The sequence below is a fragment of the Ambystoma mexicanum genome, chromosome 4q, assembly GCF_040938575.1.
Source record: "Ambystoma mexicanum isolate Mex_15411 chromosome 4q, UKY_AmexF1_1, whole genome shotgun sequence".
NCBI classification, from domain to species: domain Eukaryota; kingdom Metazoa; phylum Chordata; class Amphibia; order Caudata; family Ambystomatidae; genus Ambystoma; species Ambystoma mexicanum.
The window spans coordinates 858,147,253-858,173,162 of record NC_090928.1 but is presented as its reverse complement, the minus strand read 5'-3'; the positions used below and the strand labels follow the sequence as shown (position 1 = coordinate 858,173,162).

General features: G+C 44.4%; 1 protein-coding gene across 2 annotated transcripts in view; it reads right to left on the bottom strand.

The window, feature by feature from the left end:
- Positions 1–1,825: 1,825 nt before the first annotated feature.
- The window catches only part of LOC138468025 (fibrillin-2-like), a 691,910-nt gene continuing 667,825 nt past the window's right edge, over positions 1,826–25,910 (bottom strand). For both annotated transcript variants that reach the window (XM_069608420.1, XM_069608421.1), the window contains 2 exons: positions 9,010–9,190; positions 1,826–4,516 (listed from right to left, as the gene is read on the bottom strand). In XM_069608420.1, the coding sequence (XP_069464521.1) occupies positions 4,405–4,516; positions 9,010–9,190 (293 nt within the window). In that variant the 3' untranslated portion in view covers positions 1,826–4,404. The remainder of the gene's footprint in view (positions 4,517–9,009; positions 9,191–25,910) is intronic.

The window sequence follows — 25,910 nt, the reverse complement described above, 5'->3', positions numbered from 1 at the left end:
CGGGACCAAAGTGGTCCATCTACAAACCCTCTGCTGACCCAAACGTCCTGGTGAACTATTGCTCAGTTTCCCTCCATCCCCAGTATTTAAAGGTCCTTTAGCAGGTGGTCTTCAAATGTATCCCTGCGTACCTTGAGGATAGTGGTCTTGGGGATCCACTTCAATTTGAGTTACGTAGCAAACAGTTCAAAGAACCTTTACTCATGCATGTCTCCAAACCCTTTTCTGATGCTCACCACTCCAAACTCTTTTTAAACTCATCTTTATGGATGCCTCTGCCGCTGTAACCATTGTCAACCACTCCTCTCTCCTCATCCTACAGGACCTGGGGTTTCACAAATCTGCTGCCACCTTTATTGCTTCCTACTTGGAAGGTTGCTCTTTTAAATTCTCCTGTTACTTGTAAACCTCTGACCCCACCCCTCTCCCAGATGGTGCCCTTCCAAGTATCAGTCCTTGGATTGCTGCTCTTCACCCCTTATTCCTCTGCCTAGGGAAGACTTATCTCATCCTTTGGCTTTCACTATCACCTCTTTACTGACAACACTCTCATCTTTTTCTCCTTTCCCTCAATCAACCCAGCCATCTCATAGCTAATTACTAACTGTCTCACTGCAATCTGTAACTGTTGGCTATCCTCTGGCTCATGCCGAATGCTTCAAAACTGGAAGTCATATTTCTCCTGGCTTTGAACGCCATCCCTACCCTTTCCCTCCTAGTTTCTTCTAACTGACCTTTTTTCTTCCTCATCGAAGGCTTGCAACCTTGGGGTTCACCCTGAAAGTGGCCTCCAACTGCAACAATGCATCCCTACCACTGCCTCTGCAGCTCACATTAAACATTTCAGCATGCTTAGAATGTGTCTATTTCCTAGTAATCACCACTTCATGAAAACCTTCGCTCTTGTTCTCAGCTAATTCGAGTACTACTCATGCCTACTCCTTGGCCATCCTCTCTACTCCTTTCTCATTCTAGACAAAGTCCTCAACTTCGCTATACCTGCACTTTCTACAACATACCCAGATACCCCTTCCCCCATTTCCACCTATCGACAAAAGTGCAGTTGGCTCTCCATGCACAACTGCTCCTTTTTCAATGTCCTTCTCCTAGCCTACAAAGCTATCAATGGTCTTTTTCCTTACAACTGATCTTACTCACCATCTCCTAGTTTATGTCGAACTTTGCTTACACCCTCATAAACTGGCTCACCACTTATTTTCATCTTTGTGAAACTGTAGGGGCACCCTTCTAGGGAATGGCTCTGCCTTCTGTAAATGTGTTATTGTAAGTCACTGATTTGGTCCAGCAGGAGAATAGGGCAGGTTGTGCATTTGGGTTGGTGCAACAGACTCATTAGGGGGAACTAGTAGTGTTCTTGGAATAAGAAGGAAGTCAAGAAGGGAGGTGTGTTCAAACCGAGTTGGGGACAGGAGATGTTGACACCTAAGGAGGTGGGGTGGTGTCAAAGATACGTGGAGTTATGGCAAATAGTATGATGCTGGAGGTCTGACTGGAGGGCCTGGGGTGAGAGGAAGGTGGGCTTAGTCATGCATTACACCAGCAATGTTAGTAATGCAGGCATTGCCGTGTGCCAGCAAGTACCTTGTGTTGAAAAAAGACACTTCTATTCAAGATGGCGATAAGGCCTGATCTATGCAGGCGGATGAGGGGTGACAACATTCTGTATTTGAGTTGTTAGTTCAACTTTATACATTTGTAAAGCATATTATTCGAGAAGGAATAAATGAACTTGTGTAAACCATATCTTTTGTTCACTGGTCTGAAACCCGGAAGCATTATAACATTAAAACAATGAATTAATGGATTTTTTCTAATAGAATAGTTTTACTGTTCATGAATACATTAAATAGCATTTTAATTCAAAAAGCAATTGCACTAGTAATGTTCGAATAAGTTGTCTTGAAAGTATTTAGAGGCGTTGCTGGGGGGGGCTAAGAGGGCTATAGCCCCTGGTCTTTTGATTGTAGCCCCGAATAGACTCTCAGGAGCTGCAACCAAAAGGATAGCTAGCCCCCAGTCCTGACAGTTCTGAGTCCCCGGGTCTTTTCGGGACCTAGCAACACCTCTGCAGACTTGAGACAAAGGTCAGGTTTTAGAGTTGGTGGATGAATCAAGATTGAGTCAAGATTGAGACACGATTGAGACAAAGCTGAGGCCTACACTAGGAGTTGTGGGCAGAGGAAATGTGAACTAGATTGTTTAGGTCCTTGTCTAAAAGCAGTGGGTGGCCAGTTCAGCAGGAGGGTGAAGAGCACAGAGAGTGTAGAGGCCTGAGTGGCAGGAAGCTAAAGAAGCCAAATCCAATCTGATGTGGATGGGGCCGGAGAGCAAGAAGAGAGGGGAGCATCAGGAGGCAGCTGAGACAGCAGGGAAAAGGGCCTGGAAAATAGAGGCAGCAGGGCTTTGGTGCAGGAGGTTGTTAGAGAGGTAGTGAAAGGTTGGTAAAGGAGTTGACTGCAGAGCAAAGACAGCACCAGGGATAAAATGCGGTCAGGGAGCAGAGTTAAGGAGAGAGGTCAGATGGTGAAGGACATAGGCAATGGATATGTCAGAGATCTGATGGGCACGAGGAGGGCATAAATTGGGTGTTCAAGTTGCAACATTCATAGATGAGCGAACTGGATCAGAGACAGGTTGACATCTGAGAGCCTTGGGAGCAGGCATCAATTCTTGTGATGGCTCTTAGCCCAGTGTGAAGGAGCCTGGGGCCAGAATAGAGAAACAACTGTTGATGTGGAGAAGTTGAATAGATAAAATACGCAGGGAGTTAATGGCACAGGAGAGGCGAGGCATGGCTAATGCAGATTTCTGTCTCAGCAGAGTAGATAGGAAGTTACTATTGGTAGTTATCAGACATGTTAGGGTTAAAGGCCAGGTCAGCAAGTTCCCAGCATCCACCCCACTTCAAGGAGTTTCAGAATATTTGGCAGCTGTGAGAGCTGGAGAAAGGCTTTCAGAACACCTGGTTGTCAGAGTCAGTTTATGGGTGGGCTGCCACAACAAAACATATTGACATCATTGCTTTCATCAGAGCAGAGAAGGCATGTCAGCCATCTTCTAGTCTCCATTAAAGGTGGAGCTGAGGGTCATACTCTGAAAGGCTGATTCCAGCCACATTCAACCTTTCTGCTGAGGTCAGTCGCACTCCAGTGATTTCCCACTCTAATCCCGAGGAGAGATGGTAGGTTTAGTCAATGTACCTCTGTGTGGAGGGGGCAGCCTCACAGAGTATCCAACCCGTCCACCTACTATTCTTGAATAATGATTAGATGTAACACCCCAAGAACAAACTGAGAATGCCTACCTATCAGAACATTTCTGAATTGAATTTCATTTCTGAGTTGTGCTTTATTATTTTGTTCACAGTGGTGGAAGTCACTTGTATATGGAAAACCTGTTTGTTTGGCCACTAGTCTCAAGCCTGTACTACTGTGTTATCATTTAAATGATTCATTCATAGATACTTTGTAATAGAATAGTTGGCAGCACATGAATACATTAATATTTAAACTAGAAACGTGGGACGAATTTAACATTGAGTTTTGGAGGAACCATAATGATACATTGAAATGAATATGTTTATTTCACTTGGGTGAGCACATTTACAAACTTCATATCCAGGCTCAGACTGGCCTGTAGGGCAATTCGCAGTGCCTAAGGAGCTAGCCAAATTGTACAGTCGGAGCAGGTTGTTCAGCCAATGTTGGTCAGCCTGATGGCTCAGAGAACTAGACAGCTCATAGGGTTGACTAACATTTCTGAGCCCCTATCCTTTAGAATTCAAAATGTGCTCCGAATTCCCCTCAAAATATGATCCCATACACTCAAACAGTTTGCTGGAAAAGTCACAAAAGGCAAATCCCAAACGTGGGCCAATTATTGTTGTTGTTGGGTGTCAGGGGGTCTTTTTTTTTACTCTAGTCCAACAAGAAGTAGAACTTGGGGAAAGGGCATGTGCTGTGGAAACACCTTGTGAATGTAGTTCACTAGTTCAATCTTAGGGACAATCTCAGAAAAGGAACCAGCATTTTACTAGCACTGGTTCTCACTAACGAGGTTATGCAAACATCGTGCACTCGCCTTGTCTCGCTGGGTAAGCAATCACGTGAGTTGGTACATTCTCGACCGCAAAGGAAGGAACTTCTTTAAGTGTCGATGGAGGATATTATTGACATTATATCAACAATGGGGTATGGGGGAATGGTCTTCAAAGCTCCCCCCTGAGCCTTGGGCCTGATCACAGTAGGAATGTGTTTAATTTAGTAGGAGGCTGCCGGTGGGAATTCATTAAAATGTGGTGTTCCCAGGTGGGGTGCATGATTGATTGGGGGTACATCTTGAATATTGTGCAGTTTTGTTTTCGGAATGACATCGTTTTCCACTTTATCTGTATGGGGGTATAAAATGCACTTTATAAACCATTATCGGATCTTCAAAGTTGATGTTTTGGTTGGAATGGGCTCCATGTCTATTTTCATCCTCCATTTTGGCAATTCTGTAAAATAAAAATGAAAACAAAATATGGTCATGACAAAAATGGGTCCCAAAATGACAGAAACCTGTCAGGCTCGACAAGCGTAACACACAGAGAAAAAATGTAATATAACACTGGTTGTCTCTCCCCTTTAATGTTATGGTATGATGAGGCATTTATAACACGCCTGTACACAAGTGTTTCTAGGGGCATGTTCTGGAATAACATGCGCAATACAGTGGATGCAGTTTATCTATCTACTGATACAAGACCTGGTACATTCCAGATCAGGAACGACTTGGTGTGCTGGGTGCACTTCTCTAGCCTCATGACCACCCCTCTATGAGAGAAAGGCTTCCACAGAAAAACGAAAGCTCTTATCCAGTCTGTGGAAATCCCTGCACCATGCACAGAGCTGGTATACATGTACGGGCCAGAATGTGATGTCCACATCATGTCCATGCTTTCTACTTAGGTGTGCCCTAGAGGGAGTTTTTCCAAGTCTATTTGAATCTTATACATTTTGGGATGTGTAAGATGGAGAAAGGCTACAATGGTAGAAGAGTAGATTTTTATATTTATATTTGAAATTTATAAAGCGTAACTAAGGCCCAAAAAGGGCATCTAGGCGCTAAACAGAAACAGGGGGGAGGGGTGTCAGGCTCAAAGTACTCAGATGCCAATGACTTAGCAAGACGGGAGGGAAAGATTAAACAGATGTGCCTTCAGGGCTCTCCTAAAGGAAAAATGATCAGAGTTCTTAGGTCAAAAGGGAGAGCATTCCAGAGGCTTGGCGCCAGCACAGAGAAGGAGCTACCACCTAGATGCTTCCAGCAGAATTTGGGAAACCTAAGGAGCCAGTGAGAATGTGAACGCATTTCTCGTTGGGCAGTATTTTAGCAGTTTGTTTTTCAAAAAGTGAGGGCCCACATTGTGGAAGGTTCGATGGACAACACACAAGATCTTAAACTCTATGCGAGCCGCCACATGGTGCCAGCGCAGGCTACCTAATAGGGGCAAATAAGGAGTCAGACGGGGTCTCCCAAGCACCAGACGACCTGCAATGTTCTGCAAAACGTGCATACGCTGAATCTTGTACTTGGGTTGGCCCAGATAGATGCCATTGCAATGGTCCAATGAACTAATTACAGTACATGTCACCAGGGTTGTCCGTTTGTCAGCGGGGAGCAGGGGAAGAATTTTCTGTAAAGCCTTTAATCTCCCAAACCCAGCACTGCAAATAGCAGAGATAAAAATATATTGTTGGTGGGAAGCGGTTTTAAAGGACGCAATGTTATTAATATGCTTTTTATATTATTAAACAATGGTCCAAAAGGACAGTATGTACAATGTGGGAGGCATTCTACAAATGACTGCTTGGCCTATTTTCTACCGTCAGCTGGCAGTAAAACAGGCTCATGGTTTTATCACTGAAGTACTTCTATAGCTGGTGAATGGGAGGCACCTGAGGGGCGGGGAATGTGAGTAGACATGATTAACCTTTAGGGTTTTCTGGGGGATTAAAAGAAATAACCTTTACTCTCTAGCTCATAGCAGAAGCCGCCAACACAGGGAATCCCTGAGGCAGACCCAGGGACCTACCAGTGCATTTATGACGGCCAAATCGATGGAAACACATAGATATATAGAGTCAATGGGAGCACAGCTGAGGAACCTGCCTGCCTGCCTCCCTTGGTCTCCTTTCCCTCCCCAGGAGGGAAACCTGCTGCATATCCTTTTCTTCCAAGTGTGCCCTTAATATGCTATCATTCTGACTGTATCCAGATGTTGATATCCTTTTGCTATTCCGCTTAATCGTACAGCAGTCTGTGGCGTCACAGCTAGCCCTGTGCTATATGACATTCAACGCCACGTACATAGATACATGCAGGCCCCACTCAGAGGAGTGGATGTCAAGAGGGTGACCACACTGCCAGATGGAGCACAACTGGCCCTGCCATCACTCCTACTTACTCCCTGTCACAAGGAGGAAGGTCATCTAAGAGACGCTGATAATCATGTGCTGGCGGCATTCTGTTTTGGATCTGAAATATGGCAAAGAATAACAGGGCTACAGGAGTTAAGGACATTATTAATTTCCATGGGGTGCCACATGTTCATTAGCCACACAGCAGCTAAGATAGTGCACGAGTACCAGCTGTGTTTCTGGTATGATTAAAGTCAAACTGCCAGCTCAGTACAGTCCCCACATCTTGGGTCTCAGAGATCAAGTGATGTCACTTTGTATGATGTCATGAAAGGGGTCAAAGGTCATGTCAAGTCACGCCCATTCCATATATTTATTTTTTTCTTCAAGGAAAAAACATTAGTTGCAGTGATGTTAAGGTGAGAACTTCATGCAACAAAACCCCTGAAATTCAGCTAAAGCCCCCTTAACTTCGCACCCCCTGTTGTGTAGCCTATGATCACAATGATGATATCACAGATGACATCCCTGATGGCATCACTGATGACATCACTAATTGCAACATGTATGACATAAATGATGGAATCACTGATTTCATTACAATACTAACTGGCCACGGCCTTAGGCTGTGCCCACTGCATCGTTTAACACATTAAGGGGCCACTTGCCATGGCCTTCGGCCGTGCCCACTGTATATTTATTTTGAAACACTAACGAGCCACTAGCCATGGCGTTCGGCCTTGGCCAGTGGCCACGGCCTTCGGCGATGCACACTGTATATTTTACAACACTAACCGGACACTAGCCATGGCCTTCGGCCATGCACACTGTATATTTGAACACATTAAGGGGCCACTAGCCATGGCCTTCATCCATGTCCAGTAGGCACGGCCAAAGGATGTGCCCACTGTATATTTCACTACACTAACCAGCCACTAGCCATGTCATTTGGCCAACCGCCCTGTATATTTTAACACAATAAGGGGCAGTACCCATGGCATGTGGTCGTGCTCAAAGTATATTTTCAAACACTAACCGACCCAAAGCCATGGCCAGTGGCCACAGCTTTCGACCGTGGTCACTGTATATTTTACAACACTAACCGGAAACTAGCCATGGCCTTCATCCATAGCAGTGGTCACGGCCTTCACCCGTGCCTACTGTATATTTTAACACATTAAGGGGCCACTATATAAGGCTTTGGCCAAGGCCACTGGCCACAGCCTTTTACCATGCCCACGTTATATTGTACAATAACCAGCCACTAGCCATGGCCAGTGGCCACAGCGTTGGCCATAGCAAAGGCCACAGCCAAGGCCACGGCCTAAATTGTTATTTAGTTAATCAAAGCTTTTACTAGCTAAGTCATACATTTATGTCTGATGCCATCACAGATGCAATCCGTGGTGTCATATATGATGTCATTTGTGAGATCACCAGTGATTCTATCAGTGATGACACCAGTGATGCCATAGATGTAATTCGTGATGTCACCAGTGATGTCATTATGGATGTCATCTTGAATGCCACCATTGTGATCCTCGGCTGCGCATCAGGGGGCGCAAATTTAAGGTGGAATTAGCTGAATTTCAGTGGTTTTGTTGCATTAAGTTCTCACCTTAACGTCCCTACAACAAATGTTTTTTCCTTGAATTTTAAATGTTGTTGTATACCAAGGTTTTTTTTTTCCATACCACTGGCCATGGCCCTTGGATTCATATTTTTATTTTTGTCCTCTCAGTGACGTCTCCAGTGGTTGGTGGGGTCACTCAAATGATTGATGGGGAATTTATAGTGTGATTTTATAAGAGACATACCATTGCAGTGCAGTAAATATAAAGACCAACACAAATGAAACAAGCATTGGCAATGCCAAAAATATTGGCCATTGTGTAGCCATGTGCAAGACACTACTGAAGTGGTATTAGCTGGCCCTTGATGGTAGCAGCTGCAGAATCATGGCTGGACATATAGCAGTGCCTGCAAAATGCCTAATATTTATACACAAGCCAAAACCGTTGGCTTTGCCGATGCTTGCTTTTAACAGGACTTCAGTGAAGGACATGCATAGTGCTTATAAATAGAGTGGCTGAAGGCAGTCCTGGTTAAGACATGTGTATTATACCAGTAGCACGTTTATAGGCCCAATTAAGGCATTAACCCTCAGAAGACTGCTTTGAAAAACCACGGGCAGGCACTTTGAGTACACAGTTTGATGGTAGGGCTTGAAAATGTTCCTCAAAGAGATCCCAGGAGGGTGTGTTTTGGGCATGGATGGGCAGTTAGTGATGGCCATAAGGATTAGCATGGTCATGGGCCACTTCTCCCTAGCTACACTCTGCAACCTTTGTCTCGCCAGATGTTTTGAACTACAACTCCCTTCAGTTCTGCCCAGCCAAATCAAAGGTGGAGACTCATGAAAGTAGTGTTCCGAAACATCTGGAGAGCTGCAGGTTGCAAAACCTGTTCCTAGTGCGATAGTTTTGGCTGGTAGGTGGCCCTGCCACCTAATGCCCACACCTAAGAATGTCAATGCTTCTCATATGTGATCTGACTAGGATGAACAGACGATATGGGCAGAACTTACTCTGCATTCCCATTTCTTTTCTTTCCGCAGCAAAAGCAAATGATGAAAAGGAGCAGGAGGAGCAGCAAAAGGGGGATCCCGATTCCGAGCACCAGACCCAGGATCAGGTCGTTGTTTTGTGATCCATCTTTTGAGGTTTGAGTGAAGGAATTACTTCCACTTCCATTTCCGCCGTGGTACACTGTGCAAAGAGAGAACAGCAGCGCGCGCTTTATCATCACTTTAGTTGATAGTTTAGTGTTTGACTGTAAAGTCACAGAGAGTCACACACTCAGATTGTTTCCATCGATAACTGTGTGTATGCATCATTTATAAACGTTTCATAAAAACTATGCCAGATGTGCACTAATTGAAGGCTTGTGTATGCACGCATAATTAACGACCAGATTTTTTTTTGGGGGTGTGGCAAGCCTCGGGAAAAGGTGATCCAAAACACAACTCCTCAACACAGATCAATTCACTTTCCTTTCAGCAAGAACATTATTATTTTTGTAAAAAAAAAAAAAATGGTGTTATGGTTTTCAATTAAAACTTTTGACAATTCAAGACACATTTGCCAACGTTCAATAATTACACACAAAATAGAAATATCACGCATTGTTACATAAAAATAATGAAGGCAGAAAAAATAAAAAATAAAATATTCATCATTATTATGAACGTTAGACCGATACAGATGTCAAACATATTTCGATCAGAACAATTTAGAGCAAGAGAAAAAAACGGAATGTAACATTATTGCATTACTGCACACATTAATCCCGTGTTACATACGCATTAGAAGATAGAATATGAAGAATTCATCAATTAAGCAGATGCATACAAACCTTTTTCATGAGGTAGATACCGGAATTTGAACTATGTAATAGAAGACATACAATATCTAAAACGACTATTTATAACTAAAGTGAAACTGTACTACAAGTAACTGCCTCATGTTACATGCAGTATCAATTCTTTAAACTCATTAAGAGGCCAACTAATCTGGGGATATCCCCCAACTGGGAAAAATCTTTTTCAAAAATCCCACTAAAGCAAATGCTTCCTGTTCATTAATCTAGCCCAGATGTTTTGAGGCACAACAGCCTGATTAGAGTGGATACATCTTTTAAAGTAATATAGTTTCTAGCTTGTCCGGCTTGCAAATTCTAAAAGTCTGCCGCTCACCAGGTATGCTAAGTCGTGGGCCAATCACTTCGAGGGTATGCTAAAAATTACATCTAAATCTTAAAAACCACATTCTCTCACTAGGAGAAGGAAATGTTTAGGTGTATGCTTAAGCCTTTGGAGACTGTTTACATATTCTTTTTAAAGTTTCAAATTGGACAGGGTTACCCTTTTTTCAATATTTTCCCATTCTCTTCGCTTCTTCCTAACCAATGAGGGATTGGAATCTCTTTGTAACAAATCTATGCCCACCTCCATTAAAAAGCTCACACAAACCAACATAAATTCATTCAGGGAACTATCTGTGCCTAATTGGGAAACCTCCCCCAATCTTGCAAGAGAGAGTTCCCCCGACCCCCGCCTTCCTCTTTGATCTTTAAATAACGAATGAATGTATTAAACTTGTATGTATACCACTATGACCTTACGCCAAGCTCTAAGTGGAGAACGGACAGAGGAAGTCCCAACACTGTGCGAAAGATTTCCCCTTCGAAGGCACTCAGCCATTTTCTGTTCTAAATCTCTAACAGCGCCAAGGCATGGGTTATAGTTGGCGTCACATTCGCTTTATACAATTCTACTAGGGGAATTAAGGAATAGCAACAATGCTTGGCCAGGATCATCCTCATTTGAATTTTAAAGCCCTCAATCCGAGCCAAGATGTTTTGCTTAATTAACCCTCGTTGATTCGTGTTGGCAACGACACATTCCAGATTAGGTAGTCTACCTCTGCTAGCCCTTTGTCATTCAAGAATCACCGGAAGTGTTTATACTTCAGCTTTTTGTTAAAGACTGAATTCATGATTTACAAGAATGTTTTCAATTCATGATTTACAAAAAACATTTTCGTAAATCAGGCCCTAAAATACGTGATCCATTTGGGTTAATTTCTGATCTATTCTCACTGGAATATTTTACCGCATATTCCATTTATTTCAGCAAGAACATTATTCTTTAGCAGAAATACACAATGCATAACTACAAAAGCAGATAGTACAATCTTTCATACAACCAAGGAAGTACAATAGAGCAAAATACAAGAACATAAAAGCGAATAAAATATGACAATAGGTCAACATCGGACATACATCCAACACTGAAACGTACATAGAGTGGAAATTAACAAAAGTGTAGGTATGGCCTTTGCACACTTATCTTCAGCACACATGAAGGCGGCAGCGGCGGGTTGGGGCACATTCAGAAAACATTTTTAACAAGTATGTAAACTGCATGCACATACGGGATTTCATGTTGTCATACATGCATTTTCTTAGGGAAATAGTACTCATAACACATATATAGTTTCCAATAGCCGAGATGTCTTTGTGAATCACCCTCATAAGATGCTCCAGCCTTACCCCCTGAATGCACTTGCGAAACATTGCAACTGGCTGGCAGGGACTGAGTGTTACTCCCTGGAGCTAAATGAACATGTGCTTGCACCAGCAACTAGCCTGAAACATTGGTACTATTAACCCTTTGACTTCCCTTACACCTCTACCAGCCGTCGGTGCCCCCTGGGTGACAGTCAAAACTCCCCAAAACGTTTGCTTTTGCGTGTAGGTTTCTGTGTGAAGTTACATTACGGAACTACCTGGTATTAGTTCCACTGTGTCCTTTGTGAATGAATACACTGCAGGGACAGGCTCTTCACCGGAGGCATAGGAGGCACAGGAGATGTTAATTCATTAAAAACCCTACTCAGGTGCACTCTGCCACTAACAGCCTCATCTATGCACCTAGCGCTTTACCCCGATACGTGGAGTTCTGTTTGGGGGGCTGTGTCAGATCCTGGCTCCAGGGTCTACTCCATGGGCAGAAATGGTGTATCCGTGTGTTCCTTGGATGCTTTCCCTGGAAATACCACACAAGAGAACCGCAGGTCTTCTCAGAACTGTAATTCAGCATTGTAACTACAGGAGGTAGTCTTGTCAGTTGCATGCAGCGTGGCAGTCTCACAGTAATCATACACAGGGTAGTCATTGCATTTATGTGTAAAGTCTTGCCCTGTCAACCCTGACCCTTACTGCTAATAAAGAAGGGTCTACACATTCTGGGAAGGGCAGGTTTACGCTGCAAAAACTCAGTCCAATTGGAGCCTTTCCCAAGAACAAAGTCCATTGCACTATCAATTAAATCTTAACTCTCACTACACCAATACCTCCCACCACTCACTTTAACCATAGCACTGATGTGAGCTATCCAACATTTAAAGTGAAGTGAATTAGTGGTATAGTGTGACTTAAGGTTTAATTTGTAGCGTGATACACCTTTGCGTGTACCTTAACATTGCCATTACCAACATTTGCAGACTTCCCTTTTTAAATTAGTGTTAAAACTTAGCTCTTTTTGAAAAAGTACTTTTTCTGGTAGTCTTTTTATGTGAGTTTAACTGTGTGTGTTTGGGTGCCTGCCTGTATATTTATCAACCTGTCTGACGCCCTAGTCTCCTAGCTCTCTTCCTCTCTGTTTATCTATCTACCTATCCATCCATCTACCTGTCCGTCTGCCTATTAATCTATGTAACCACCTATCGTCCCGCCTAACCATGTAGCCGTCTGTGTAGCTCCATCTACACTGCCATTGATCCATTGGTCAATCAATCTACCTGCCTATCCTTTTATCACCCATCTGCCTGCCTGCTTGTCTGTCTGTCTGCCTATCCAGCTACGTATTATCTTTCAGCCTAGACAGCCATCCATCTATGCTTTTATGTACCTGCCTATTCATCCATCCACCTGCCTGCCTATTCATCCATCCACCTGCCTATCTATCTATCCATCCATCCATCCGTTCTTCCATCGGTATATCCACCCATCCATACAACCATAGGCCTGCCACATCCATTTGCCTGTCCATCCGTCCATCAATATGCCTGTTAATCCATCCATGCATCTGCCTGCCCAGCGATACACCATCCATCTGTGCTCCCACCCACCCATCAATTATTCTTTCCATACGTCCATCCATCCATGCATTCATCCATCCTTACAGCCCTCCTCCTGTCAATCCATTCATCCATCCATCGTCTGGGTGCTATTCAGTCTGTCCATCATCCATGCTCAATCCATCTATTCATACATGCAATTCATCCATGGTTTATCAATCTCTACCTTCTCTACCCATTCATTCATCCAATCTGCCGATACATCCATCCATACATCCTGTTTCTAGCACCTATTTCAGTGATTCAGGGACTCCGAAATTAACCCCTAACAATTATTTTTGCGAATGACAAGTTTTAGAAATCTATTCAGTCAATAGAGTGAATTCAGTGGTTGTTACTGAGCCTTTCGTCTTTTTTGTGGCCAGTCCAAATACTTGCTGCTTGTTTAGAAACATCTAAGATTTCTTTGGAGGCGAGAGCTACTAATTCAGGGACGGTTTCTGAAAGCGTTCCCTTTCTGTGGCTGGTCAAATTACGAGCAGATTGCCTAGAAAAGACTAAAAAAGTCTTTGCAGACAGGAGCAGGGTTGTATTAAGATTCTGGGGGACTCCGGTGAGCAATCATTCCGGGGTGCACGTGCTTGAGAGCATTTCTGCAGTAAACACGCTAGGCAGCTCAGGAATCTTACTAAGAATGGGACCTTGTTATGACCGCTTCGTGTCAGCGTTGGACTTTGTGTGACAGAAGGAGACGTGTTGTGGCCTGTCTGCATGTCCTGCTGGCTGCAGTGAGCGAGAGATGGAATGTTGGTAATTGATGAGTGCTTGTCAGGTCAGAGAATGTTGGAATGCGGCGCGGGTGCATTCAATGAGTGTTCTTTGAAGTGCAGGTTGAGGGCTGAGCTGAGTGAGTCTGTTGACCTGCGGGTGTCCCTTGTCCTAAATGTCCTGAAGATCTTTAACTGTGTCTTTTACTTGTATTAACTTGTAGCCTAAAGCCCTTTGTCCAAGGTGTACCTTAAAAGGCATACCGGCGTAACTGGGGCTGTGACCAGTTCTACTTATAATACAGCCTTCCCAGTTTCACTAGGCTGACTCCGGCTTCTGCTTCACCACTCCTAAAACATAATTCAGCTGTAACCCCCAGATACTGCTCAGATAGTGCAGCAGGCACATTAACATGCAGAGCTACTTTATTGGGATTGGTATGTCTAACTGCCGAGCTATCTCACCAACTTACCATGGGTTATGTTTATAAAGGGCCCCGTTTGGCTAGGGCTGGAGGGCTACTGTTTACCTGCGCTTAGAGATGCAGTGGAGCAGTCAGAGGAAATATACATTTCCTAACAGGTGCTGTTACCTTCCATAATGGCACTCATTTTGCAACCCTGTAAAGAATGAAAGGCTGTCATGTGAACCTCACGGAATGGAGTTTGTGAGAATTTTGGAAACTTCACGCATATTGTAATAGTGATGTCAAACACAAAACCAAAGCTGGAGACGAGTAGTGCATAAGGTCGCACAGCTAATAGATTAAAGTTGCAATTGATTTTCCAGTTCTTGTGTTTGTGGTGAAGGTGCTCCCTCCTGCCATCTCTATGCTTCTCACTGCCATTCACTGGCTCTCCTTATCCGAGGTACACACCCGGTAACTCATTGGCATGCATGCCTCTGGAGATGGCAAACCTTCATCTGCGAGCATGATGCGCTGCAGCTTTAAGGAAGTGCTGCAAAGAGCCCAGAAAGTGATCTCACAGTGAAACACTCTCATAACAATGCTTTGTTAGCTGGGTCACTAAACCTAAGCCCAGGCTGAACCCACGTGTCCATACAGTTGGCTAACCGGTATTTACAGCATTCTGAATCTCTGCATGGGTGTCATCGATAGGGGGCACTCAGAACGGTTCCTTGGAATGGGCAACGTGGCGGGGCAGCTTTCCATGGCACAAGTACTTTGAGGGTGCAAGGTCAGACATTGCCAGCCACTGCTCAGAGACTTATTTACAAACCCTTTTCCTGTTTTATGTTTTTTTGCTTTGCATTTAAAGTACAAAGAAATGGACAGGATGGAAAAGATTCTGTAAAATATGTTATTGTGTTTTTAGATGTCTTTGTTGTCAGGGTAGGGTTTTTATTTTTGGAAACTAATTTTTCATTTGCATATCATGTTCTCAGACAAAAACGTATTACAGGCATAAAGTGCCCTGGGATCCACCCTGCAACTAAGACTATCAGACTGTTCCAGAAGATATGTAGACCCACCATGAGATCATGGCCCATACTAATAATACCTCCACAATGTTAGTTACGAATTCAGTAAGTAAAAGTATGGAAGTAACAAACAAACAAAACGCTTAAACCAGGAGTACTCACACTGTATAGCTAAGTAAATGCAATATTGAAGATGGCAAAAGTGGTGAAGATAGCATGCACTGAAACCAAAGGCCTCCACACAGCTGTTCTATCTATAGCACATAACCAGCCGCAGTCGGATTTCCCTCAGTGGAGGTACACACTACCAACCATCTGGGTTCTAGAAAGTCACTCCAAGTCTCTTCAAACGAATGACGGTCACCTTGTACTTGATATATTACCTTCTCGTAAGCAGCAAGTTTAGTCATAGTGCCATTCTTGATAGGTTGGCGGCATGGCTGCTCTCCATCTTCCGAGAATGCAGGTTTTTGCTGTGGCCAGTGCAATCGTCCCCCATCTTCCTCGGATACTTGTTGGTGATGGCTGGTCGTACCAGGCATGTAGTAGGATCACTTCTGCTTTCTTCGTACCACCTCTGCCAGGAGGTTTCAATGTGCCGTATGATTTGGTTCCAATAGATTTCCTACCCGGGGCTGGACCAAAGGATGTGAACTATGGTCGCATTAGCTTCTCCAAATTTCCAGCATTCGCGGCTCTGACATATGCCAACTTCAAACAGGTTGCTCGGCAGTCAGTGTCACTCATGGAGAATATTGACTAGTGAGATGTACCGCTCTGGCCTCTCTCAGCCCCTCAGTATGCTATGCTAATATGGCTTCCCAGCAGTCATCGTCTAATGTGGTTTGCAATAGTTTCTCCCATTTGCGCTTGAGGCCATCCGCAATACTCCCATTTAGGGTCGATGCCAGAAGTAATTTGTATGATTGTGACAGAATCTGTTTGCGGCAGTTGCTCCTCTGCACATGCTGGGAAATTGGTGAGTTACACACTTCATGTTCTGCCAAGATCTTTGCTCTTTCCAGACATACTTTCAGTTGTAAGTATTTCCATCTCTGGTTGTTGGGTAGAGCATATTGTGCCTGTAGTTCATTGAAAGGAATCATTTCCCCTCCATCCCATAACTGTTGTACCACCGTTATCCCTATATCGATGCACTCTTTCCATCGGAACATCATCTTCCCAATGTTTACCTTCCATTTGAACTGTGTGGGTGCCTACAGATGGAGATGAGTATTGACCTTTATTAGATTATGTGCCTTTGATAAGTTTTTGAGCGTTGTCGCCACAATTGTGTGCCTCAACAGGTCTTTCTTGTCACCATATATCAATTCGGTTTCGCTCTTGGCTTTTACACTGGATATGTCTAGGGGTAGCCACTCTATGCCTTGTTCGTTCCCCGCCATTGTGGCAGGCACATCCAAAATGTGATGTGTGAGGTAGTATTGCTCGATCTGTGGCAAACCTAGACCTCATCAATTGGTGGTGTGCACACAGCTTATCCATACTTAATCTTGGCCTTAAGGGGCCCCAGAGGAAGTCATTGATCCCCTTGTTAAGACTTTTGAAGAAGTCTCTTGGGGGCCAGAGTGGGATCATATTGAATAGATAGTTCAATTTTGGGATGATCATCATCGTAACTATCTGGACCATGCCCCATAGCGAAAGATTCAAATCCTGCCATCTTGTTATGTCACTCTTTATGCTCCTCCACATTGTGCCTAGACTTTTGAGACTCCTGTTATGTATGTCACTGGATACCTGCACCCCCAAGTATTAGAGGCCTAGTGGTTGCCATCTGAAGTCAAACCCATGTATGTCTGCCGGGGCTGTGCTTGGGGAGAGCGGAAAGGCTTCACATTTTGTGCTGTTTGTCCTGTATCCTGATATGTGCGAGAATCTGTCGATGAGGTGAGAGAGTGTCGTGCTTTGGAAGCGGTTAACAGGATGTCATCTGCAAAGAGCATTCTTTTGCTCTCCCCGCCGCGGTTGGAATGCCCTCGAGGCCTGTATTGGCTATAGCTAGCGGTCCAGAGCTAGTAAAAAATAGTAGGGAGGAAAACGGGCACCCTGGTCCCTCTTTTAAAGTGGAACAATTTTGATAACTGGACGTTACACTGTATCCTTGCTGTTGGGTTTTAATAAAGGAGGGCGACTCTCTGTATGTAGGCTGGGCCTAAGTCAAATTTGTGTAGTGTATCAAAAGGTGCTCCCACTCTACCCAGTCGAAGGCCTTCCTTGCGTCCACTCATAAGGCAATCCCCATGTTTTTGGTCCTCTTCCCATCCCAAATTATATGAAGCAGCTTTCTAATGTGTGAACTTAGTGCCCTGTTTGGGACAAATCCCACCTGTGCTTCATGCACTAGTTGGTGTATATGTTTCTGCAATCGTGTGGCCAGGGTTCCATGTCATTCCATTGCCTGTTTTTATTTCGTGACATTTTTTGCAGCAGATTCTTTGCCGTTAATCCCCCAAACTCCCCTTCCCACCTATTTAGAATCTAGCCCACGAAACACTGAGAAACCTTATATCCCTCTACCCCTCCCCACCCCATATTTTTCTATGGTTATTTTTTTCGGTAAAAATCTGTGGCAGAAAAATGCTGCGAAAATAAACAGCGATGAAAGGACGTTGTATTGTGGCCAGCACCTTCGCATACATTTTGATATCAAGATTAATCAGAGAGATGGGGTAGAAGTTTGCACAATCAGCATGGTCCCTACCGGGTTTCGGGATTATGGAAATAAGGGCTCTTTTGTACTCTTCCAGGAATTTGCCCACCTCTCCCGCCACCCTCTACACTCTGGCGAGCAGTGGAACATTGGCTGTGGTTATGCTGCGTATGCCGGCGGATACACTGCTTTTGCGTGCTGTGCCCTATTGCAGCTTCCTCCCTCTTCATTATTTTTTATAATGATTCTCCCTTAGAAACCTTGTAGGAGTAGACAGGCACTGTGTAGCACTGCTTTGTATTTTGCCCTTTCTACTTTAATGGTGCCTGATCTCCCTTTCTGCAGGCACTCGTACCTGTAGAGGCACTCTTCATGCTTTCCCACCACCCTTCCAAGATGTCTGCCTGTGTGTCTCCTTCAGGCAGCTGGGCTTGTTCAGTCAGCAGCCCTTTTCTATTTTTGTGGCCCGTCCAACTGGGCCTCGTCAATTTCACCCTCGGGGCTTTCTCTTGATGTGGTGCGTGTTAAAATGGATTTCTGAACTCTGACATGGTGGGGAGAGGTTCAGAAGGCCGGCCTAGTTTCTTGGAACAGGGTAACCTTCTGGACAAGCCAGACCAATAAAGGTAGCTATGGCGGCGGTCGAGACTCGGTCTCAGGAGGGGTGAGGGTGACTGAAAGACCTCAATGAGCACACAGAGCAAAGGACACTTACAAATCACTCCCAGTCAGGTGTAGATATATAAAAAATACATATACATTTGTTTCAATGCCTTTGAGTTTCAAGACACAAATCAAATCACAGTAATACTTGTAGACCAACACAATCCTATCGAAGTACATATATACAAGATCAATGGGGTCTAAAGGGTTAATGCACGAAATGGGTCCACAACCTAAAAGGGGAATGAAACAGGCAGTACACATAGTCTTTAATCCCTTCTGCATCCAACACACTTCTAACTAAGAGGCAGTCTAATCCCTAAGAAGAGTGGAGCCTATTGCTCAAATGTACTTGCACTGCTTGCGCGGGTGGTATATCAAATGGGCGAAATGGGGTCTCTTCAAGGGTCTGTAGCAGCTCAGGAAGGTGGGTGAGGCGATGAAGAATCGGTTACCACTATTCGAGGAGGGCCTCCACTTGATGGCAGAGTCGATTCCAAGAGTTGGGACTAGTTTGCTAGTCCGCACTAGCAGTGTAAAGGAGAGTGGCCCTCAGGGGACACTCATGCGTAAAAATTGATGGATGCGCTATGGGCCACTGGTTAGGGTTGCGATTACTCACTGAACCCCGGTGCACTCCGGATCAAACTTCGGCAGTCGAGTCCACTTCGGTTGTAGGTTCGAATGCAGCAATCTTGCGGCTCTGCGGCTTTCTGCGACAAAGTTACAGTGTTGATTCCCCTACAACGGAGATTTCTCCGCTCCTGGTCGATGGATCAGGCCATTTCTTCTGCAGCAGGCTTCAAGGCACAGAGGACCACAGCTGCAATGAACTTGCAAAGTTCGTCACCACGGCTGGACGACACAGCAACCGCGTAAACTCCGGTTCGGTCGCACTCACTTTACTCCAGACTTGGGAATGCCAAGTATACGAAATCTGGTGTGAGAGTGCCGTGAACGCAGAGCTTGCGATGTGCCAAGTTTCAAGGGCCTCCTCAAAACGGCGGTGGTATCAGAGCCCAACAACTGCAGAAGCTGGTCGGTCCACTGGATGGCCCAGGGACACTTCTGAAAAGGCTTACTTGCAGGTTAAGATGAAGGTGTTGAGTATAGTTGGTCCCACTATTCCAATGGGTCAAAGCACCTTTGCAGACCTTCTAGGATGATCAGATGCAGAGGGGTCCAGCAGGATGACAGCCGGCTCAGGGTGCCAAACCTTCCAGCGGGTCACTAGCAGTTCCTCGACTCAGCTTCTTAGTTTCAGGATACTTGGATCCTATCCTTCATTCAGTGAGAACTCCAGAGATTGACCTGGTATGGGTGTTTAGGGCCTTCTCTTATCCAGAATCTCCTTCACGCCAAAATGAAGATGACTCAATGGGAGATCTGCTCACATGCAGGCGTACCATACATGGACCAATCATGGATCACTGTGGTCCCAGGCATTCACAGCACTCCAGACTCTCTGGCACCCAGGATTGGTATTGGAACCAGACGTTCCAGCCCACATCCAGGAGGCACACGCACAAGGCATGCAGAAACACGCGAAAGCTTGGCGCTTTGTGGGAAAATGCATGCCCAAATAAGGACTGACTCAGGTCGGCTTGACCTAGGGAAGGTGAAGGGGCAAGATGGCCAAAGGGCAAGACAAAGAACCTCGTGGCTTGGCCATTTTGGAGCCAGGCCACCTAACCGTGCCAAACGCGGTAATTGTGGTTTACCTGGCAAGAAAGGGTTAAAAATATGCAAAGTGATAAGCTGCCACCAGCCCTGTCCAAGGGACATCTGCGCTTCTCCTAAAAAATCATTCGAGAGTATCTAGGGCCTTTGGAAATGACTAGACTCAAGTGCACTGTACTGTAAGATGCATTGCACACTTGTTACATGTTGCAGAAAAGTTGCAACATTGGAAAAGGACTAAGGGAAACAAAGTCTCCCAGTACTGACTGTCTTTAAGGGCATGTCAGTTTCCCATAAGAAGTGAGCGAAAAGCCCAGGGGAGTGCAGCAGAAGGCTGTGCTCCTCTGGTAAAGTCAGACTATGGCGTTCAGACATCAGCAAAAAGTTGGGCGTTACACAACGGGAGGGAAAATTACACATAAATGGGAATCTTTCCTAACAGCGCGACTCATCTCCTTTTATGTATTTAAATGCATGTGGTCTTTTTATTCTTCTTTTCAGAGTCAATTTCACCACCGAAGACGCCGGCAGTGCATATTTTTGCTTGTCCGTCTGGTCCTCGCCTCAGCTCCTCAGCTCCTCATCGCAGGCCATCTATCCCACTATCAGGCATTCTGCCAGCTTTCCACAGCCTCCGATGTCAGCGGCTCCCACGCTCCGGGTGGAGGGCTTGGCATCTTGGTGACATTCCACTGGTACTTGTCTGCCACCCCTCTCACCATCCATGCATGCTTCACGAGGGCCATCCCCCTCCGCCAGGCCACAGCAACGGGTTGCTGCCTATGACCACAGATTTTCATCGCAATTGAGCTCATGCAGTGCTGCGCTCTACTCTGCTGCTGTAACTGTTATCCTAGATGACACAAGTGTGAATAAATGCTGTACGCAAAATAAATACTTATGAAAAGCAATAATAATAATACATCAGAGATTAAATCCATTGCATAATGAGTTAAAATCAAAGTAACTTCATAGTTAAAAATTGGTTCAATCACAGTATTAAACGTCAAATAAAATCCAGATTCTAGTGCTTAGGTATGTCTCATTGTTTAAGACTTTAGGATTTCGTTCAAATGCTTAGAGAAAGCATTGTCCTAAAAACGAAGCTCAGCACAAAAAATGTGCTACCACTAAAGCTACATTGTTGTTCCTAGTTGAGTGACAGAGGTAAAGCGCTTTGGACCGTCTATCACGGTTGTGGAACCTTAAAATGATCTTGAACCACTTAGCTCTAGGCTAGCTGTGTAGAAGGCAGCTTAATAAAAAATGCTTCCTTGTGTGAGTTACAATACTGACACTATCCACTTAGATTTAAAAGAGTCTAGGGAATTATTCGCACCCATCATCTAACTGATTCAATATTTTTTCACCTAAAATTGCTGCTACATTATAAATTACTGGTATTTTGTGGTAGTCCCTAGAATGTCTCCTTTTTTAAAATAGGTATAATTGTGGCCCCTTTGAAACTGATGATTAATAAAAAGGATTTACAAAATGGGAGTACTGTAAAATATTGACTACAAGCAGGTAACCTTATTAAGCATGATCCTTCACTGTGTGACATTCCATTTCCATAGGAGAGCTGTAAAATGTAGATATTTGTTTAGACTCCATTGAACACACATCTGTACAAACTAGAATTTGCAAGATATGTGGTCAAGTGACTAAGGGCCTCATCAGGACCTTGGCAGTATCCGAGCGGTAATTGTGCCGGGATACCGGCAACGCTATTAGCGTTACTGCAACTCAGTCCAGCGCAATTTACGCCGGATCCCGAGTTGTGGTGATGCTGTAATTCCCAATTTCTTCAGAGTCCTTAGGACTCTATGGGGGCTTTCTGTGCTGTTACTGCCGACGGTAATAGCGCCAGCAGTAATATCGCTGAAAATAGGAAGAAAGCTGGAGATTTATCTACAGCTCAAGCTTGAGGTAATTCTCCAGCTTTCCGCCCAAACTCAGGATTAGGCAGAGCGCCATTACAGCAGTAATTGTGTTGCTGCTGCATTTTGCTGCTCTGCCCAACCTCTGATGAGGCCCTAAGTGACGAAGGGCCTCATCAGGGCCTTGGTGTAGCCCGACGGTCAATGCTATTAGCGCTGCCGCATCTCAGTATGGTGCATTTTGCGCTGGATCGCGAGTTGTGGTGGAGCTGTAATTTAACCTTTTTTCAGAGTCCATGGGGCTTTTTGGCACTAATAGCGTTACTGCCGCATTTTTGGCTCTCCACCCAACCCCTGATGAGGCCCTAAATTACAGAAAGGACTCACATTTCTAGTCCATCCCTTACCCATGATGCTTGACAAATCATTTGATCTCACTGTGCTACAGCTACCAAAATTGGCAGTCCCTAGAATTGGTTTAATTTGCAGTGTGGGCTATACCCAAAAAAGCTTCACTAAAAAGCTTAAGTAGATATTAGTGATCGCAACATATTCACCATAAAAATAACTTTTTGTTGTATCCATATGTGTGGATTGCACAGAGGATCTTGCTACAGGTGCTGTTGCAGATTGTTCAGAGGAGTTTTGTTGATTGCCACTAGTTGTATATTCTACTGAGACCAAAATGATGGCAAAAATAGATTACACAGAATTTATACATGCTTTTGCAGCAATTAATACATACAATGAAGGTATGCAGGATAGTGAAAGTGTGTTTTTGTTGTTATATTGTCTACTATGCTGTGTCTAGTTATTACTTTTCAGTACTTCAATCACAAGTTAAAAATAATCATAACAATAGCTGGTGTTTTATATAGTGCTGCATACTGAATATCCCAATTTCCGAGATGTGTGCTGCTCCTACTTTAATAAAACTAACATTTGCACACAGGGCTTTGCAGCATTTCGGAGTTCCCACATCACATCCCACCCCCATAGTCAGAGCGTTTTATGCCACATGTAACCCCCCTCGTTATTTCATATGTTACCCTGAACAACTTGTGCAGCTCTCTGTTGCTTTCTAGCTAGGCTTGCAATATAATAAACCACAAATAGTAATACAAATTGTTGCACATTCTAGTGTTTCACCCTTGGTGCTATGAGTAAGATCTTCACCAACTGCAACTACTCCCAGGATATTCCATCATCTTGGAAAAAGCTACCATCATACCCATATTCAAGAGAGGTTTCGCCAGACGACCCAAGTCATTACAGACCAATCGCCCTCTTGGACGTTATGGACAAGGTGTTCACATCTTTGGCACTGGCCGCTTTCCAAACTTGGATCCGTTGCACCCACCTAGCGGACCCCTTTCTGAATGGGTTTGTTAAAAATTCAGGAACCACCACTAACATCTTGCTTCTGAGTTCCCTGAAGACCAAAGTTCTGCAGGGTGGTCCCTCCATCTATGTGGCTTTTATTGCCATGGTCCAAGCCTTCGACCAGGTCAATAGGCAGCAATTATAGGCGAAACTGGAAAACAAAGAGTGCCCGCGCTCAATCTTGGAACCTATATAAGCTTTACACCCGGATACTTCAATACGGGTGCGTTTTAGCGCGGAAGGTCACCTGTCTGAGGAAATACAGACATCAAGAGGAGTGAAGCAGGGGTGTCCTCTTGCACCCGCGCTTGGCAACTCCTACATCACAGATTATGGGGAGTCAGTGGAAACGGTCAGGCACTTTCCACCATCGTTAGGAGGCTCTAAGATCGAGCTATTACTCTACGCTGACAACATCATCTTGATGGACCTGACCCCCATTGGTCTGCAACGCCAACCTGACAACCTGGTGAGCTACCTGGCAAAAAACAACCTAAGGCTGAATAACGACAAAACCAAAATACTAATATTGGGAAATTCCGCTAAAAGGAAACAAAAACTCTCCTTGCACTGCGAAGGGAGGAATCTCGAAATAGTTTGTGCCTTCAAATACTTAGGTATCATGATCACCAATGACAAGGAGGAAAAGGCTATGCAAGAGATTCTGTGGTCGAAATTGAAAAACCTTACGGCACAAGCCAAGGCCATGGATAGGAAACACAGAAGATTTTCCATTATTCCAACCATAAGATTTTTTAAATCTAAGGTGGTCACTGCCTTGATCTATGGCATCGATGCAATGCTACTGGTCCTGAATTCAGTCTGGGTAAAATACGAAAGCTTCTTCTGGCGTAGTGTTCTGGGCTTGTCGAATTCAACACCAATAGCGCTGATAAGAAGAGAACTTTGTCTATCCTCCCTTCTAGCAATAAAAATGAGAGCTACCCTCATGATGTATCGTAAAGTCATCAACGCGCCCGAAGCCAAAGTCCTGGACCTTATCTGCAAGGAAAGCCTGGGTGGTGATAATTGGATGCTTTCTAGATGGGAACAACTTAACCTATCCATTCTGCAAGAACTCGATATCACTGTGGAAACATTGATTCAAAATCCCAACAAAGTGTCAAAGAAACTTTTTGAAGCAGACTGGATTCACACTCAGGAAGTTGCCAATAGCTACTCCTTGACGGCTAACTTGCCAAGCACTCCGATGAAGTTCGATGAGGTGCGTGGCTACTTGCATAAACTTCCGGACAAGGGGTTAAGCAGAACATTCCTAAGGTTTAGATTAAATCAGCTAAAAACAAACTAAATCCTAGCGATCCGCAACCAAGTTCCATCAAACAAATGCTGCTACTGTGAACCACTTGACACTATTGAAACCACAAAGCACTTGTTGCTTGAATGTTCAGGTTTGGTGACGGAAAGGCGCCGATTTCTTGCTGATTCGTTGAAAAACTTCGGCACCTTAGACTCTGAAAATCTATGGGCTATGCTGACCAGCGGTAACAATAAGCCATGTGTCATCGGAGTGACCCTGTTCCTGAAAGCGTTGAACCTGTAAAGGCTCGCTAACCGATTATAGATCCCCCCCTTAGCCTAGAAAGGAGACAAGGAACTTGGAACTTAGTTTGAACTTTGGTCTGATCTTACTTTTATAAAAATTGTAATACAAATAATCAAAATAAAATTTTGTTTTTAAAAAAAGGTTATACAAATTGTTGCACATTCTAGTGTTTTGGTCTGTTGGTTTGCGAGGTGAACTACATATGAAGTACACACAGGGTTAGTTACCCTATTGGCGAGGTTATATCTGGTAGTTCTTCCTGTGACCACCTCCTAAATGTTGCAAATACAGGTATGTCAGGTTAGCGTGCTGTCATTGGGCCTCACAACAAAGTGTGAGCTAGCATGGAAGGTGGATAGGGATTGGTTAGCAAGGGTCTTCTCAGCCTTGGTGCCTTGGAAGGTTACCGGAACATTAAGCTTTTCTCCTGGTTTTACTTTTGTGTCACCCTGCCCTCAGTTGGATGGGAACAACAGTCTCTGTCTGACTGAAATGGATAGGCTCTGTCTTTCAGGTTTCAAGTTACGTGTGTAGGGACCACAAACTTAATTTTCCTGCTTGCATTTATGAGGATTTTAGGCTTTTACTCTTGCAGGTGTCTTATCTCTTCTATTAACTTGCAACTTTCCCTCCCTCTGTGTCCTTGGCAAGGCTGTGCACAATAGCTGCACTGACAGCCTGGTCTGCGCGTCTCAGCATAGTCAGCATGTGAGGCCTCTCTCTGTATTTTTAGTCCCTTCCAGCATCTTCCATTTATTTCAATGCAGCTGTGGCTTCCATCTTTATTTC